This window comes from Natator depressus, chromosome 1 (assembly GCF_965152275.1).
Source record: "Natator depressus isolate rNatDep1 chromosome 1, rNatDep2.hap1, whole genome shotgun sequence".
Taxonomy (NCBI): Eukaryota; Metazoa; Chordata; order Testudines; family Cheloniidae; genus Natator; species Natator depressus.
Window position 1 is genome coordinate 209,995,185 of NC_134234.1, and position 14,792 is coordinate 210,009,976.

At 47.3% G+C, this 14,792-nt stretch overlaps 2 protein-coding genes across 3 annotated transcripts in view; one reads left to right on the forward strand and one right to left on the reverse strand.

Moving 5' to 3' along the window:
• Positions 1-2,846, forward strand: part of LOC141984741 (transient receptor potential cation channel subfamily V member 6-like) — an 82,556-nt gene extending 79,710 nt beyond the window's left edge. The window contains exon 15 of the mRNA XM_074948089.1: positions 2,546-2,846. Within this exon, the coding sequence (XP_074804190.1) occupies positions 2,546-2,846 (301 nt within the window). The remainder of the gene's footprint in view (positions 1-2,545) is intronic.
• Positions 2,847-5,181: 2,335 nt separating this feature from the next.
• Positions 5,182-14,792, reverse strand: part of LOC141974762 (ephrin type-B receptor 5) — a 128,515-nt gene continuing 118,904 nt past the window's right edge. For both annotated transcript variants that reach the window (XM_074934737.1, XM_074934738.1), the window contains 8 exons: positions 12,520-12,575; positions 12,286-12,405; positions 10,873-11,120; positions 9,626-9,841; positions 8,303-8,452; positions 7,964-8,157; positions 6,500-6,655; positions 5,182-5,700 (listed from right to left, as the gene is read on the reverse strand). In XM_074934737.1, the coding sequence (XP_074790838.1) occupies positions 5,592-5,700; positions 6,500-6,655; positions 7,964-8,157; positions 8,303-8,452; positions 9,626-9,841; positions 10,873-11,120; positions 12,286-12,405; positions 12,520-12,575 (1,249 nt within the window). In that variant the 3' untranslated portion in view covers positions 5,182-5,591. The remainder of the gene's footprint in view (positions 5,701-6,499; positions 6,656-7,963; positions 8,158-8,302; positions 8,453-9,625; positions 9,842-10,872; positions 11,121-12,285; positions 12,406-12,519; positions 12,576-14,792) is intronic.

Below are 14,792 nucleotides of genomic sequence, written 5' to 3' on the forward strand. Positions count from 1 at the left end.
TTACATTTGTGACTGAACTCGTTGGAGGAGAATTGTATGTCCCCTGCTCTATTTTACATGCATTCTGCCATATATTTCATGTTATAGCAGTCTCGGATGATGACCCAGCACGTTGTTCATTTTTAGAACACTTTCACTGAAGATCTGACAAAACGCAAACATACCAATGTGAGATTTCTAAAGAAAGCTACAGCACTTGACCCAAGGTTTAAGAATCTGAAGAACCTTCCAAAATCTGAGAGGGACGAGGTGTGGAGCATGCTTTCAGAATTCTTAAAAGAGCAATACTCCATTGTGGAAACTACAGAACCCAAACCACCAAAAAAGAAAATCAACCTTCTGCTGGTGGCGTCTGACTCAAATAATGAAAATGAACATGCCTCGGTCCGCACTGCTTTGGATTGTTATCGAGCAGAACCTCTCATTAGCATGGACGCGTGTCCCCTTGAATGATGGTTGAAGCGTGAAGGGACGTATGAATCTTTAGTGCATCTGGCACGTGAATATCTTGCGATGCCGGCTACAACAGTGCCATGAGAATGCCTGTTCTCACTTTCAGGTGGCATTGCAAACAAGAAGCAGGCAGCATTATCTCCTGCAAATGTAAACAAACTTGTATGTCTGAGTGATTGGCTGAACAAGAAGTAGGACTGAGTGGACTTGCAGGCTCTAAAATTTTACATTGTTTTATTTTCAATGCAGTTTTTTTTTGTACGTAATTCTACATTTGTAAGTTAAACTTTAATGATAAAGAGATTTCACTACACTACTTGTATTAGGTGAATTGAAAAATACAATTTTTTTGTTTTTTTACAGAGCAAATACTTGTAGTCAAAAATAAATATAAAGTGAGCAGTGTACACTTTGTAGTCTGTGTTTTAACTGAAATCAATATATTTGAAAATGTAGAAAACATCCAAAAATATTTAAGTGGTATTGTATTATTGTTTAACAGTGCGATTAATCACGATTAATTTTTTAAAACACTTGACAGCCCTATTGGTTACCCTTAACTTCACTCCTGTCCACACACAAAAATCTCTAGCTCAAGTTAAGCAGTGCTGGCTGGGTTGGGTTGAAGGTCGAGTGATCTTGAGCTAGTGATGCAGTGAGGATGCAACAGCTTGAGTTACAACTCATCATCGGCTACTCCAATCACTCTGCTAATCCAGTCACTCCAGGCTGCTAATTAAATCAATAACTCCAGCATAACTAAAAACCGTAACAGTGAGGGTAACTCCATACCCATCCCTCAGTTATTGCTAGACTCCTTGGTACTCCTCTTCATCTCCCTCCATGCCCCAGAGCCTTTTTTGCAGCTCAGCAGGGCTCATGGTTTGGGATTCAAGGAGCTACAGCCGCTCCTTTCCTTCCTGAGATTCCTGAACACTAGAGATATCTGTGTGAAGGGACAGACAGGCTCTCTGTGACCCTGCATCAGCCAGAGGGTTAATGGGCTAGGAAGAAGGGATGCTCCTAGCAAAATGTAGGCAGACACTAACTGATCCCTTGCCCTCCAGCCCTAACGCAGAGTTGCCATAGTGCACTAGCGCTGCCCCTAGGCTGCAGGCCATGCAATTTGCCCACTCCCAGCTGGGTTTTTAGGAGAGAGAACGTCTGCACTCTGCACTGCTCAGATTGCCACCACCTTCCTTCCCCTCCAGGAACAGATACAAAAGCCTAGCACCAGTGGCTCCTTGCCTTGGAAAGCTTATGGGAAAGGCCTTGCCTTTGAGGTAAACAAACTGTTGCTTGGGTGAGACAGTGGATGCACACTGATTCAGTATCTATGTCGGCAGAGAGACCAGAGCGGGAGGGCACTTGCTGCCTGCTCTGCTTTTCGGCAGCAGGACCCAGGAATTGCCAGACTGGCACAGATCCCGCTAATCTAGTATCCTGTCTCTGACAGGACCCAGTAACACGAACCTCGGAGGCAGGCGTAAGGAACCCCAGCATGGGTAATTATGAAATAGTTGTTCCTTAGGGGAAGTTCCTTCCTTGAGCCAGCCTGCTGGAATTTGGCTTGTTCTCCAAAGCAGCAGGGTTTTATAACCCTCATAGTATTTTATCCTTGCTAATGGAACTGTGGCTGTTTTCATTACTCACAGAAATGCAGAATGCTTTCCTGAATCCTTCTCAGGTCTTTGCCTCAGTGAGATCTTGTGCAAATGAATTCCACAGGTGACTTATGAATTGTGTACTAAAAGCACCAGATGGAGGGAGGTCAGGCAATAATTTGCTTTCCATTCTGCTCTTGCAGCGGCTGCTATTGCAGGGGAGGTGAAGCATGGAGAGTTACCTCTCTGTATCAGTTCCCACAGCTAGGTGAGAGATCATCATGTAACACGAAAGTAAGATTTTTCCCCTGACTGCAGTGGCTCAGGCCTGTAGTGTAGTGTAGTTCTTTTGGAGAGAGGGAGACATTGCATTGGTAGGAGAGGCCTAGTTGGTTTGGCTTCTGCTTTGGCTTGGGGCTGAAAAGTGTGAGATGTAGGTATTCCTAGCACACTGGTCTTGACTGACTTTGTTCTCATCCTGCCTACAGGGTGGAAGACCGATGCGAAGGCAGGCAGCACAAGATGCACCGCTACATGGAAGCATTTAAGTCCCAGATCACAGAAGACTTTGACAAGTACTCACAGAAGAAACAGGAGCTGGAGGATGAGAAGGACATGGAGGCTCTGTACAGGAAGAAGACCCCTTGCAGCACTCCAGCTGTGTCGCCAAGCCTGTCCCGGAGGAGCTCCAGTCATGGCTGGGACATTCTGAGGCACAGCACCCTAGGCCAGCTGTACGGCCATGTGAACCTTGCCATGGAGAAGGAAGAGGAGGTCTACCATGTCTGAGTGACTGCTCGTCTGCCTCCTTGCAGTGAGTGATCCCTCTCTCCTGCCAGTGGTAAAGGCCACGTTCCGGCATGGACACCTGGCAGTAGTAAATGTCCTATTGCCTGCACTCCCGTATGGACGGCTCACTCCACAGCAGCTCTCTGTGGGGCTAAATGGAGTGCCTGGAGCGTGTGAGGACATGGGGCTGGTCACCCATTGCATGAATGTAAACACTCACTAACTTCTTCCCCATCAACCCAGACCATTCAAGAGGAAAAATGTCCGATTCCTCACACAGATGGCAGTACTGCTAAAGTATATTCACTAGTGCAAACGTGTACCAGTGCCCTCTAGTGGAGGCCTGTGGAAGGTGCGTCTGCTACCATGGTAGCGGTAGCAACTGGAGCGTCTCCTTAGCATCCCATGGTGATGTCTGTGTTTTTGGCACTGAAGGTGCGAGTTTGGTCTCAGATGGTGTAGATTTCGCTGGCAAGCATAGCGGGTGTAAATCTGGATCGGGTTGTGCTCTGAATTCCCAGACACTTTGGCAAGCAACAGAGAGCTTTTCTAGGCATGGGCTTGCTGACAGGTTCCAGCGCTGATGCTTTTTTATCCTCCGACTGTCTTTGTGCTGCTGTGACTCTCTTGTCCCCCAGCCCTACCCCCCCGCTCAAAGGGCCCCTGGATTATTTTTGTATTTAGTTTTATTTACATTTGAATCAGGAGTTTTCTCTTTCTCTCCCTCTGTTAAAAATAAATTAATATATTTTACTATTTCAGTGCATTGAAGGGTCTGAACTGTGAATTTTACTTGGAGTAATGTTGACCTCCTCCTTTAAAAGAAATCTCCTCCAGTCCCTTTCTGAGTCCAGCTGTCAGTCTGTTTATTACCTTTAAAGAAATGGATTCCTGCCCTCCTCTCAGCTGCTTAGCTGACCACAGGACTTCAGCCCATGCAGGGTTAATGTCTGCAACAGCCCTGCCTTTCAAACTCCACCCCCAGGCCTGGGTGTTGGGGAGTGGTTTGCTATAGAATGGTAGGCTGTACTGCAGGGGGCTAGCAGAGGGGTATGGATGGGTCAGGACATCTCATCCTGCAGAGGCACCAGAGAAGACTTGTTGGTACAAGGCCCCTGAGGTGTTCTGCTCACCCATGCCCCAGTGCTTCTATAAAGCCCTGAAATCTGGGCTCAGCTTCACCCTTTAATATAGATCTGTACAGAGGCACCCACATGTCTTCTCTTGGCTCCCAAAGGCCCGGCCCCTTACCCAGGGTGAAGATGTGTCAGCGGGCAAGTACTAGCCTATCAGAAGGGGACACACAACTTGCCTCCTGTAGACTTCGTCATGCTAGAGTGACTTTGTTTTACTGCCAGATAATGGATTTTATGGTGAGTTCCAGAGTATGCATTCCCTGGGAGCTCTCCCTCCTGTTTAAAGATCAGAGATATGATTGGTTGGGACTGGTTACTTCCTCTGGTTGTAGGCCATGGCTGATTGATCTTCATTGGTCCCTTCTTGATGGGGGATTATGAAAGGTGCTAAATGTGTATGTAGATCTATAGTGATCAAATGGCCTGCATGGAGTTCAATTTCCTCCCAGTAAAATCCTCCACACACTCCCCTTCTCTGGTCTGTGTTTATTTCATTTTCTCCTCTGCTCTGGGGGGCCAACGAGAGTCGGCGAAGAAAGAACCTTCTGCTCCAAGAGGTCACTCTGTCACCTTCCCCAATGTCCATAATGGCCTGGGAAGGGAATCAGAAGCCCCTGCGCCTCTTGGGTGCAAAGTGGTGTGGAATCAGAACCTAGGTCTCTCCTTCCCAACAGGGACTGGAATGGAACCAGAACCATCTGTCAGTGGGAGTCTAAAGGCTCTGCTCCTCTCCCTTCCTCTGTGATCCCTAGAGCCAGAATCCCCCTCGAATGGCCAGAGCCCAGCAGGGGGGATCCAGGAATCTCTGCTCAGCCACCCCTTCCAACTTGGGAAATGGAGCAGTGTGGATCCAGGGACCACCTGATTCCCTTCCCCACCCCAGGCACCAGTGAATATGTTTCCCTCCCATCCTCTGGGACCATGGTGCAGACTCAAGGCCCCACTGTTGCCTGTCACCAAGCGGTGTGGAGCTCTGACCTCACTGTTGCCTTCCCAGCCCTTCCCTGGAACAGGAAAGCACAGCAGTAACCAGGTCACTCACCCCATCTTCTGTTACATAATGTATCCCCACTTGGTGCTCCAGCTCCCCATCAAGCCAAGGATGGCAGGTGGCTGGCCTGCCCAATCCCCATAGTACCTGAGAAAGAACCTCACACACCTGGACTATTTTCTTTTAGAAAAAAAATGTAACTTTCCTCTGCCTTTATTTTGCCTGGTTCAGGGTGAAAAATGTCTGTGTGGCTTTGATGGGCTCCCAGCTGCAGACACAGTCCAATGACAGCTTTGTAATGTTTTTGATCCCATCTGCTGGCAGAGAAGAGGCAGCAGGTGTGTCTGATCTGTCCAAATTATCTTCCAGCTCCTCCCCACATTACAGTAGCCCTCTCTTCCCCCAGTCCTTCCCCAGTGTACAAGATCACCCACATCTGAATGGCACAAGTTCTGTAGCATTGCAGTCAAATCACTGCAAGGGTTTGGTTTGGTGGCATGGGACATTTAATGCCCACTGCACAAAGTCTCCAGGGATCTCCTCGTCTGCTCCCATTGATAGTGAAAATCCCTCTGAACTCCCTTCCTGGAGTTTGGAGGTGGGAGAATGGTCTAAACCTCAGACCTCCACTGGTTCGAGCTGGTTCAAGTGAACTCTCATGAGCTGGATGCTGTTGAGAATCTTCTTCTGGTGACCAACCAGGGTGATCCCAATGCGCTGGATATCTCTGTGAGAGAAAGGGTGCATGGTAAAGATGGGGCTCCTGTTCTGAACTGTCCCAACCCACTTCCTCTGTGTCACTTCCCTTTCTCTGGCTCTGTCTTTGTCTTCACTGTTACCCACTTTTAACCCAATTTGTGGCATGGTTGGCACTAAACATGGTTTATGTCACAGCCAGCATGGTTAGTACCGATGGTGCTGCCACAGGTCTAGCCTGGCAGGTAGTTGTCTCCCTATAGCCCAAACAGCACAGTATTTCTGCTTTGTAGATAGACACCCTCTGACTGTGCCGTGTGCCTGGTCTGGCTGGTCCTCCTCCTTCCCAGCTCTCAGTGTGGAAGGAGATCCCAGAGTGCACTGTCCCATGAGCTGCTGGTGTCGCTCTGTGTTCCTGCCCTCCTGCTGGGGTACTATGGGACAGCAGCAGCCCAGGTTTTCCCAGAATGCACTAATGCAAATTCAGTTGTGCAGTGGTGTGGTGGCTGATGCACAAACATGTCCCACACATAATCCTGGTGTGGAAAAAGTGGCTGTGTGGGCACAACTCCCTTGTGTATGTTTTACTCGGGTCAGATGAGTGTCAGAGCTGGTTACAAATACGCAGTTGTACTTCGAGGGTAGAAAGGGCCTAAAAGGATGTTAGATGGCAGTTGCCCTGCTCTGAACTGCCCCTCCATTACCTCTGTGTGTATCCTTTGAAGATTCCCTACTCCTTATCTCCTAGCTCCTCTTCCACTCTGGATGTTTCTCCTTAGGCGGAAGCCCTCAGCACCCAGCATCCTCTGCTCCATCCCAACTTTACTTACTCCAGTGTCATACGTGAGATGACATCGAAGGTGGTCAGTCCGGCCTGGTCAAAATTCTCCTTGTAGCGGCCCATCTTGACGGCATCCAGCCATTCATGGGCACTGGTGAGTGAGGGGAAGTCTGGGGGTGAGTTGCTCAGCAGGGGCTGGGATGGTCTGCAAAAGAAGAGGGAACTTAAGTGCTAAAAGTTCACATGACCAATGCTTACCAGCCAATTACAATACTCAGTCCAGAGGAGAGCAGAAAGGAAGGGGGACAACACCAGAGCAGCAAGGAATAAGGATAGACACTAATATCCCTCCACCATGCCCCAGCATCTCCACAAGCTCCTGCCTGGTGCCCAGGCTCTCTCTTACAAGCATCCTCCATTTCCCTTAAAAGCACCCAACCCAACTCAACCTGCTAAACAGGTGACAGTCCCGCCCTAATCGCGCTCCATCATGAATCCCTCTGGACAAGCATCCCTAGTTGTCCCAGACTCTCCGGCACTTGCTGGATCTTGCCTCACTGTTTGGGTGAAGATCCCTTGGAGCTGGGCGGCTTTCCAAAACTGGGGAGATGGGGCTGGTGAAGTCACTCCCTATGTCTCCCCAGTTGTGGACGAGCTCTCCCTCTCTGAGCTACTCCCCTTAGAACAGCCAGTTAGCAGTTATCTCACGCATATAGAGTGGCTCTTTTAGGCTCCAACACTTTCCTTCATCAAAGGGAACAGGAGTAAGCAGCAGCCAAAGGCTAAAGAAACCATGGTATATAAATGAGATTTTCTGCTTTTCCTGCCTTTTGAATCTGTCCCAAGGCTAAAAGTCTCTTTCTATATTGGTGTTTAATAAACTGAGCACAAGCACGCACTCCTCCCCTCCCCCAGCCTTGCACTGTGCTGTGCTGGGCCGAGGTTTAAAACCCACGGGAAAATCCCTCCAGGCCAGCAGGACGTGTTTCCGTCATCCACTCTGGAGCCATCTAATCCTGGCTGCATCTATCCCCAGAGACATCCCCTCTGCTGAACTCCTGCATCTGGTTCCAACAGGCTGGGAAATGCAGATGGGAAAATATCATATGCGAGACACATTTCTAATTCCAGATTTAAGTAAAGATTTCCTTTTCTCCACAGTCTGGGTCCTCCTTCCTCTGCTCACCCCTAATCCCCAATGTACCCACCACAGGTATTCCCCTCCCTTCATCTGCAAGGTCCCCCATTTCATGCTCACCCCTAACACTGGCTGCCCTGCTGCAGAGATTCCTCTCCCCTTACACTCAGCCCCCACACTCCCATCACCAAGATCACCCCTAATCCCATTTGTAAAGTGCACCAGGCACTGGTTCCATCTTCACACACACACATACATGCCCTTTTAAATTCTTAATTGATCCCAGTCTCAGATCTCTCCCGCTCCTTCTGCTCATGGTCCTAGCCTAGCACCCCAGCCACACCTCACCTGTCTTCTGCCCATGGCCCATCTCACCTGCTGCTCCCTGTGCCGGTGGCTTTAAGCACGGATGGCTTGCGGATCATCTTGTCTAGAGCACTGACTATCTGCTCGAATTTGGGCCTCTGAACCCGCTCCTTCTGCCAGCAGTCAAGCATGAGAAGGTGCAAGACAGTGGGGCAGTCTGGGGGTGGTGGCAGGCGATAGTCCTGGTCAATAGCATTAATTACCTGCAGCAAAGGAAGAAACATGCCACGATAAGACCTGGGAAACACTGGCTTCAGCCATTGAGATGTATCTGGGCCTGTTCCACCTTCAGGAGGGACATCAGTGAGAGCAGAGAGACACATACATTCCTGCCCAACCAGAACTTACATCCTGATTAGACATGTCCCAGTAAGGCCTCTCGCCATACGACATCACCTCCCACATGACGATGCCATAGCTCCAGACATCGCTGGAGGATGTGAACTTGCGGTACTGGATGGCTTCGGGAGCAGTCCAGCGGATGGGGATCTTGCCACCCTGAAGAGCAGAGGGAGAGAAGGAGAAAGCAGAGCGCTGGTGAGGCATGGAGAATCCAAGGAACAGACTTCATTGAATGGCTGAGCCCAGATCCCAGCACCCAGCCCAGCCCAGAGAATGTGGTGCCAGTGCAGAACAATGATATTTTGTTGGTTGTTTTGGGGTTAAATTAGTCATGCTCAGATCCCCACCTTGTCCCATGGCATGGATGAGAGCAGAGTCCAACCTTTGATTGCTGAAAATCCAATTGTCTAATGAAGTTTAACCCTTATGGTTGGATTTTTCACTGGCGTCGAAGGTGCCCAAATCCTATTGAACATCAATAGGTGTCAGGCACTTGAAGTCCTTAGACTCCTTTGAAAATCCCAGCGTCCAACATCAGAGACAAATGTACTTGATCAGCTTTTCATCCCTTTCTCTTCTGGCCTGACTCCCCAACTGACAAAATATTCAAAGCCACTCAGCTGCTGGCTCTTGCTCAAAGCACACTAATCTGATCCCCATCTCACCACCCAACTAGTGGATCCTCCTCTGAGCCCTGCACAGAGGATGATGGCTCCAGTCCCACTCTCTTGCAGGGAGCCCAGGGGGTGTCTGAGCTCTACAGATGTAATGGCTGGTTTAGGTATTGCCCATAGGTGCTGTACAAGGTTTTTTGGCAGGTATTTTGGGTATAGTACTTACCCCATGCACCCCAGAGGCAGGAGAGGAGTTCAGTCTCTGTGGTGCCTCAGTGCTCAGCCTCTCTGCTGAGCTGGCCAGCACAGGAGCAAACTGTTGCCTACTGCAGCTGATCGGGTTTGGAATGTGCACCCTTACCCCACATGGCAATGTTCTGAGCTCACCAGCTCATTTTGTACAGCTGATTACATGGCTGCAGTTGTCAGTCACTATCTGACTGGGGCTAGGTTAAAACTGATGACCTCAAGGTGAAAGGTTCTACACCCTACTCCCAATCCCTCCAGTCTTTTCAATCTGAGGCTGAGCTGGAAGTGGTGCACTTGGGGTGGAAGATGCTGTACCCCATTCCTGGTATCTTGTCCCCAAGCTACTGCCTGTTCTATAGGTAAGAGGAGCACACACGAGACTTGTATAAAGAATTAACAGTGAGTGGAGGACAGGCCTGTGCAGGGCAGTCACAGTATAAGCCCAGTTTCCCCACCAGTAACTCACCAGGGCCCCAGTATAGGTGGGGTTTGAGGCATCATCTTCCAGGAAGCGGGACAAACCAAAGTCAGACACCTTGCACACCAGGTTGCTGTTGACCAGGATGTTACGGGCAGCCAAGTCACGGTGGACATAGTTCATGTCCGAGAGGTAACGCATGCCAGCTGCGATCCCCCGCTGCATCCCCACCAGCTGCAGCATGCTGAACTGTCCTTCTCGTTGCTGCAGACAAAAGAGACACACCCAGAAGATTCAGGCCTCAGTGGACACAGGAATTACAGCCAGCAGAGAAAAGCAACAATGAGGGATTATGAAGTTACTTAAAAGAACTAAATATGTCTATGTTCAGCCAAATTTGGGAGAGACAGAACCACCTACAGGCACCATACAAGTGTAAACACCAAGGAAGGAGAGGGGAGTTTAAGGCAATAGATCGCAAACAGTTTCATACTGGAGACCCACTTCTGAAGATACATCTAATCTTGGGGACACTTTCTCTCCTAGCCTCCAACTCCTGATCCTCCATCATCTCTGTAGCAGCTAGATGACCAGGCTACAGGAAAAAAGAGCGACCTGCAGCCCTCTCTGCTCTGATCTTTCAGGTCTCTAATTCGGTTCTATGTGCTGTATAACCTTCCAATTGTAGTGTCACCTGCAAATCTGTCCGTGGTTGAATTATCATCAAACATCTGGTAAAGAAAGAGGTGAAGCAGCTCACAAGGAGCAGAGAAATCCATCTTCAGTTCTGTTTTAATTTAGTTGATCAAAAAACCTCTGAAAACTCTAAGAGGCTATAATTAGCACGAAGCTTTACTGCTTGAAGGCAGAAGTGCCACTATTTGGTCAACAGGAAGCTCCATGGACCACCTAAAAATGCCCTATAATGCACAGCTTGAAAACCACATCCCTAAGGAGGCCTCGGGGGATAGGATTAATAGTAACTGCAGGACAGGAAGCAGAGTGGGGCATTTTAGCCTGGATATCAGGAAATATTTCTCATCAGTGAGTTTGTATTGGACGGTGGAACAGTCTACCCATCTCCCACTGGGTGACCTGGCCAGTGATGGAAGATTCTCGACACATTGGGCCCAGAGAGATCCATTCAGTGTCTCATCATTATCTCCATCACACCTCCAGGGAACTGGCCTTGAGATATGACAGATATAGAGAAGAAGAGGATGGAGAGATTAAATGATGGAGCTGACAGTGACAAAGAGGTGCGGGTGCGTGGAGCAGAGTCCAGCTTGGGATACCCTGAGGAAGGAATCCAGTGAGCCGTTCTCCATGAACTCTGTGACGATCATGACGGGTCGGCTCTTGGTGACCACACCCTCCAGGCGGATGACATTGGGATGCTCAAACTGCCCCATGATGCTGGCCTCACTCAGAAATTCCCGCCGCTGCTCATCTGTGTAACCTGACTTCAGAGTCTTGATGGCCACTGTGTACTCCCGCTTCCCCGGGGGTTTCAGGCGCCCAAAACACACCTCTCCAAACTCTCCTGCCAAGGGAGGAAGAAAACACAGCTAGCATGAGATGGGGAAACATGAGATCCTAGTGAGGGATAGACTGGAAAACAGTCTACTGTTAAGATTCCAGGGACCAACAAGGACCAGGGTAGTGGTTAGAATCATAGAATATCAGGGTTGGAAGGGACCTCAGGAGGTCATCTAGTCCAACCCCCTACTCAAAGCAGTACCTAATCCCCAACTAAATCATCCCAGCCAGGGCTTTCTCAAGCCTGACCTTAAAAACCTCTAAGGAAGGAGATTATACCACCTCCCAAGGTAACCTATTCCAGTGCTTCACCACCCTCCTAGTGAAAAAGTTTTTCCTACTATTCAACCTAAACCTCCCCCACTGCAACTTGAGACCATTACTCCTTGTCCTGTCATCTTCTACCACTGAGAATAGTCTAGAACCATCCTCTTTGGAACCACCTCTCAGGTAGTTGAAAGCAGCTATCAAACCCCCCCTCATTCTTCTCTTCTGCAGACTAAACAATCCCAGTTCCCTCAGCCTCTCCTCATAAGTCATGTGTTCCAGATCCCTAATCATTTTTGTTGCCCTTCGCTGGACTCTCTCCAATTTATCCACATCCTTCTTGTAGTGTGGGGCCCAAAACTGGACACAGTACTCCAGATGAGGCCTCACCAATGTCGAATAGAGGGGAACGATCACGTCCCTCGATCTTCTCGCTATGCCCCTACTTATACATCCCAAAATGCCAAAATGCCTTGTCCTTGTTGAACTGCATCAGATTTCTTTTGGCTGAACCCTCTAATTTGTCTAGGTTCCTCTGTATCCTAACCCTACCACTCCTCCCAGTTTAGTGTTAGGGTTCGGGTTAGGATAAAATTCATGGTCAAAGCTCCAATTTGAACGAGGATGTGTTTTAAGGTTTGAAACAGAACAGGGGGTCAACCAAGGATTTGGGGGTGGCCTTTTCAATGCTGCTTTAGACACAGCTTTGGACCAAGCTAGGGATTAAAGTTAAGGTGCATTCTGGTCAGGATGCAGGCTAGCTGCACTGATATTGTTCCAGGAAGTAGGGCAGGCGTTGATTCTCAATGGGGGCTAGCAGTGATGTGGGTCAGGATTGAGTCACATCAGGAGTTGCAAAGCTATCGGCCATAAAGCGGGGTTTGCCATTCTCCCTGCATTACCTGATCCAATGACCTCCTCAATCTTGACAAAGGACACATCAATCTCCTTGGCAAATTCCCGAATAGCCTCATTGGGATCCTCGTAGGTCGAAGGGTCAATGTAATACTTCACCCCAAGCCCTACGAGGAAGAAGAGATAGCCCAACCATGATCACAGCCAAACCCCAGGGAGGAAGAGACGTGAGTGAGCCCTGAAGAGACTCTCCCTGCCACCTATCCCTGGTGAACACTTACCCCGCGTGCTGATGTACTGCTGCAGACGGTCTGTATATGGGGTCTCTCGCCTCTTACTGTTGGACACAAAGAAAAGGGGAAATCAAAGCAGGCAGGAAAGGGTCTCCCAGGCTTCCCAGAGTGAGGTCAGAATCAAAGAAGCACAGAAGTCAAGGATGGAATAGACTTATTAAGGTCCCCACCATCTGCTGGTGGTCAATGCAGGGTTGATCCCTACAGCATATCTACCATTGCTGTATCCAGTCAAGTTTCAAACATGCAAAAGGTTGGGACCTCCACCAGTCCCTCTGGGAAACTATTCCATAGCTGAATACAATTATCTGGGAAGGTTTTCCCAATATGCTGGCTAAACTTTTTAAATTTCATTCCATCACTACAGGTTATTCTTCTTAGTACCACCCTAAATAATTCCTTTCCTTCTGTGTTTTTTATACTCATCAACTATGTTGTTCTCCCCTTATGTTGTTCTGACCACAGCCACACAGATTTAGTTCTTTTCAATTCTCCCCATAAGTCAGCCCCTCCGTATCATTTCTGTTGCTCTTGTCTGAACTGTGACCATCTTGACACATCTTTCTGGTAGTGTGATACCCCAAACTGAACACAGAGATCATACAGACAGGGCCTCCCTGTTCCATGATATGATGCCTTTGTGCATACAGCTCAAAATCGCAATAGTCTTTATTATTGTCATATCACATTGCAAAGATATGTCTAATTTCCAGCCTCCGTTGTCTCTTTGCAAGCTTCTTCCTCCCATTCATTATGTATGTCTCAGGTCATTCTCCAGCCATTCTAGATAAACTTTCCAAGCTGAATCTTGTTTTCTTATTTTTCTGCCCATATTTCTAATCTCTCTTTATTTTTATATGACTTTATAATACTTCTCTGTACTCACAGGTATTCACAGATCCTTCTAATTTAGTATCATCTGTGTATTTCATTTATATGACCAACTTCTTCTCGATCAGATTAAATAAGACCAGGCCCCAAACCAAGCCCTGTGGCATCTCAACACACAGATACCCAACAACTCAATGCTTTTCTGCTTATCATCATCCTCTGGTTACAGTTTTTCAGCCAGTTTTCAATCCATATGACTGTTTCTATCCAATCCAACTGGAATTTGAGATACGATTTCACGAAACACAGGGTTTAATTGCTTTATTTGTGTCCAGAGTACAACATATCTACAACTACCATCCACTAATTCTGTAATTCTAAAAAATAACAACCATCAGGCTTATGCGGCACCCTGCATTATTCATAAACAATGCTTTTTTCTCAGGACTCTGTTAAACCTTCACAACTTTAGTGAGCGATTTTTCCCTCAAGATCTGCTCAGTTATTTTATCATGGACAGAAACTGGCATTACAGGGTGATGATTGCCAGCATCATTCCCCGATGTTTATTGTTTTGAAGGTCAGCACTACATTTGCATTCTCCCCCAAGTCCTCTGATGCCTCTCCTCGTTCCCATAATTTTTCAAAAATAAGTTTATCTGCAGAATTCCCTTTAAACCCTGCATTGCATATTGACAAGACAATATGTGTTAATGTTTCCAAGTGTAATATATATTTATAATGTATTTAAATTTTCTAAATATAAACCTAATCATTTTAATAGCTATTTTGTAAGGTTTTCCTTATTTACTAAATGTCCAAACTTATTTTTCTTATTGAAAGCAGATTTAAAATAAAAAGGAGTAGGATATCTCAGCCATTTCGGTGTCATCATTAATTTCATCCATTCTCTCATTGGTAAGTGGGCCTTCTTTGTCTATGGTATTTCTTCTCCCACAGACGTATTTACAGAATCCTTTTAGTCCCCTCCTCATCCCCAGCTTTGGCTAGTATTAATTCATTCTGCTTTTTGTAAAAAAAAATTATATGCTTTATTGAGTTGTGCACATATCATCACATATTTCCAACCATAACAGGAAATTATAGTTTTAACAGTCCAAAGTTACAACAGGAGACTATAACAGAAATATAACAACATTTGTATTTTTTCATTCTTTCCTCCCCAGAAAAAAATAACAAAAGAAAAAAATGTACATGAAAAAGGAAAACAAATATTAAAAAGGGAAAGAGGAGAACAAAAAACAAACCCTAGATTTTGCTCCATATACATGAGAGGAAAGGCTAAAAGGTTCCTTTTTGCAGAATGCAGGAGGGTAGGGTGGAGCAGAGACACAGAGAACACATATAGACGGTCTACGGGTTCAGAGGTGGGGTGAGTTTGAGGATGGGGATGTTGATCGGCTCTTGTT